The 3,742-nt window shown below is 34.3% G+C and overlaps 1 protein-coding gene across 1 annotated transcript; it reads right to left on the bottom strand.

The window, feature by feature from the left end:
* Positions 1-1,017: 1,017 nt before the first annotated feature.
* Positions 1,018-2,503, bottom strand: LOC112500354 (probable 6-phosphogluconolactonase 4, chloroplastic). The gene is made up of 3 exons (XM_025103834.1): positions 2,338-2,503; positions 2,077-2,212; positions 1,018-1,533 (listed from the first exon to the last, which is right to left on the bottom strand). Exons 1-3 carry the CDS (start codon positions 2,493-2,495, stop codon positions 1,045-1,047), a joined length of 783 nt encoding a protein of 260 aa, XP_024959602.1. The 5' UTR covers positions 2,496-2,503; the 3' UTR covers positions 1,018-1,044.
* Between the last annotated feature and the right edge of the window lie 1,239 nt (positions 2,504-3,742).

The following is a 3,742-nucleotide window of genomic DNA, read 5'->3' as shown; positions in this document are numbered from 1 at the left end:
ATTGTTGCTTAATATATTGAACGTTAGGTGTTTGGTCAATTATCAGTTGGTATCTAGAAACTGGTAGTTTTGAATCGGCCAAAATGCAACAACGATTGTCTTTAACTTCTTTTTAATGTGACGATAAAATTTATTATGTAATTAGTGTAACAAACATTCGATTATTAATATTTTCTTACTAATTTTGACTAGTAACGAGTAGATATTGTAACTATTGTTGATTTTCGTGTCAAATTATCAAGTTATATTGTAATTTTGATTATATGGAAAAATGTTGGAACAAAATCAATTGATGTCACGTAGGATTAGAGGTGTGCATCGTGTGGGGCGGGCGCTTTCCGGTGGGCAAATCAAAAATCCGATCGGATTTCGGATATGGAAATCAAGTCCTGATTTGTGGGCTTCGGATTTTAGATTGCTTCATGTTCGAGTTGGTCGGGTTTCGGGTTGAGGCCGGTCGGGTTCGGTTTAGTTTTAATGCAAAAGGTATATATATTCAATCGATTTAGAGAATTGATAAATTGATAGTATGCTTAGAAATTATAAAATAGCACGACCGACTAGAATTTTTAGAATTTTCAAAAGATAATTAGATAAATAAATATGATATATAGTATTTAAAATATATATGTATATATAGTTCGGTTTTTAGAACGGATCGAGTGACCAAAACAAACCTAACCCAAGCCTAAATTTTCCCTCGAAAGTTGGTTTTCGGATTTTTGGATTTCAGGGAATTGGGGTTTTGCATAAATACTTTATTTTCGGTTCGGATTTCAAATCATTCGGGTTCTGCACACCCCTACGTAGGATGAAACCCCTTTTATTAAGTAAAGTAATATTATAAAGTATTTGACAAAAACTCTTAAAAACAATTTTTTATACATGAAGTACTGTTTATTGATGTATATTATTTAAAATTTAAGATTACAAGTAAATTGTGGATAAATACAACTTATTAACGTTCCATATCAGTTTAAGAAAAAAGTATTTATTTTATTATACCTCTTAAAAACAATACATAATATAAATAGAAAGATGATTTCACATACCGGTATCGGTTTTCCTTAGTTCAGAAGTTGCAGCCATGTCCAAGAACCATGTGAGCCCTCCTTCCGGCGAAACCTTTTGCACCGGCAACGGGTAACCATAAGAAGCATGTTTTCCCAATGCCACCTTCACGGCATCAGCTGCATCTTCACCGGTCACCACCATTGCAATCTCCGATGCCGAATTGATCAATGGGAAAGTGAACGTGATCCTTGGAGGCGGAGGTTTGGGTGAATCCGTGATGAATGTTACCCATCGTGTCTTTTCAAACCGTTGAAAATGCCAACCAAAGAGCGATGCAACGTGCCCTTCTGGGCCCATTCCGACTAGCATTAGATCAAATTTAGCAAACCCTGTTTTTGGCGATGTTTTTAGCGTGTTGTTTGCTACCAAATGTTTAAGTCGTTGCTCGTATTCATCGGCTGCATCCGAGGGTGATAATTTGTCCTTGATGGGATAGATGTTGGACTCAGGTATTGGCACCTAATTAACGCCGTATTTGAATAACGAGTGGCAATTTTAGCTACCGAAAGCGTAAAGATAATTAACGCAGGTAGGAAATATGGGAACAAAATCACGGTTTTAAAATCTCACGTCTTATTCCTTGTCACATCAATAAAATTAAAATACATTAGACTTTTATTTATTTTAAATTTATCCAATCCATGTTCAAATTCTTTTTTTTATTAACTCAGATATAGATATCCAACCTATCCCAGGACGATCTGACCACATTTGAACCTCCATGGCCACAACACAAGAGGATTTTTATTCCTTCTTGGATTTGAACCTGAGACCTGTTACTTTTGACCTTCGGATTTGAACTACATTCTCTCTTTTAACTATGTGTATTTATATCAAACACAGATTATTGTTGAAGACAATGGAATTGCAATTTAGAAGCATGCCATAAAGGAATCTGGAATCCCAATCGCAATCGCAATCGCAATCGCAATCGCAATCGCAATCACAATCGAACAAGTAATCCTTCAAAACCCTAAGATTTAGCGCATAAATTAAACATACCTTGCTGAGAAATCCATCATAAGCAAGCTTGTAATTCGAATCAGGATGATCCAGAGGAACAACTCGTTCATCAAGGAAGAAAATCGTCCATTTCGACCATTCTATTGAATCAACATAAGGAGGCTCAACCAATTTCCTGTTCAAAATACAACTCGAATCTCATCAAAGAAAGCATTAAATCATCAACAACAATCACTAGTTTTCTACATCCATTCGTGAATCATAGATCTACGGAGTAAAAATTTACAGTTGATTACGTACCTGAGTGTATCGATTAAAGTACCGCCGGAGAGCACAACGGAGAAAGAACCATTGTCGGCGATAAATTTAGCAGAGAGATGAAGAATGTAGATGGCAAGGGCGACGGCGACTTGCTCCTCCGTCTCAAATGTTTGAATAAGAGGGGTTGGTGGCGCCATTTTTGATGGTTGAAGAAGATGGAGTTGACGGATGGATCATCTATGTACCTACTTTTATAGTGTGAGTCAATATACATTTAATTTTAAATAATCTTCATCTACACGTTACAACATTTTTTTATTAACCAGATATTCAACCTATTATGCGAACCGATTAATTCAAGGACGACTACCTGCTTTGCAGGTAGCCCGGAGTCACCGCATTTGAACCTCCATGGCCACAAGGAGATTTTTGTTTCTTTTTGAATTTGAACCTGTGACAACCTGACACTTTTGACCTTTAGAGTCAAGCTCAAACCAATCATGCACCACTCTTGTGGTTCACGTTACAACATTTTTCAACTCGTGGTTTTCTGAAATCACAATACATTGGATTCTTACTTGAAATCGTGCATATCACTTTCCGAATCAGATATTTCGACCATAAAACCTTGGGTTGTACGGAATTCTGAATATAGGATAATCCAATAAGAAACAATCTAATTTCTTAGGCACATAAATTAAATACGCTACTGTGTGTTTTGAATATTCTAAATCCTCCCCCATCGAGAGCCAAAAAACGAAGGTTTTATCTAGAAAATAAGATAAGACCAGACAGTTATCGAAGGTTCAGTAGTTAAAGATCTAAAAACTTCCGTTAGGAACTAACCAGCTGCCTTCATACGAAAATTTTTGGTGCACCACGGGCGGGGCCTCTTTGACCGTACCGAGATCAATCTAGTTTTATATAAGTGTGTGTTTTGCACCTCCTAACTTGCATAAAAAAAACTAAGTAAAGATCCACTATAACTCTCGTATATTTATCTTACACCAAATGAAAACCGGTGACACTAAAATCACCAATAAATAAAATAAAATATTTAAATGTACTTTTTATGCCGGTTGGTTTTTTAAGCAAGTTTATAGATGGGTCCTCAAAAGCCGGTCCAGAATTGTTTAATTAAAAATATTGTTATTTTTAATCATAATAACTAATTTTTTTAATTATTGTCTTTTTATTATAATAAGTAATTCTAACTATTATAATTTTTTATTGTTATAGTTTTTTATTATATTAGAAGAGTATTCATGTAACGCAGCGAGACATATCTTGATTTTAATGTTCTATTTTATTATTTGTCTCTTATTGCATAATACGATTTTATGTGTTTTTAAGAAAATAATTATTATTTATTTTTAAATAAAATATAAATTTAAAGATATCATAAAATTTTGAAAAAATATATATATCAATGTTAATATCAAAT

This window comes from Cynara cardunculus (assembly GCF_001531365.2).
Source record: "Cynara cardunculus var. scolymus isolate 2C chromosome LG 17, CcrdV1, whole genome shotgun sequence".
Lineage (NCBI taxonomy): Eukaryota > Viridiplantae > Streptophyta > Magnoliopsida > Asterales > Asteraceae > Cynara > Cynara cardunculus.
The sequence above is the reverse complement of the archived record's forward strand: the minus strand, read 5'-3'. Positions and strand labels throughout refer to the sequence as shown.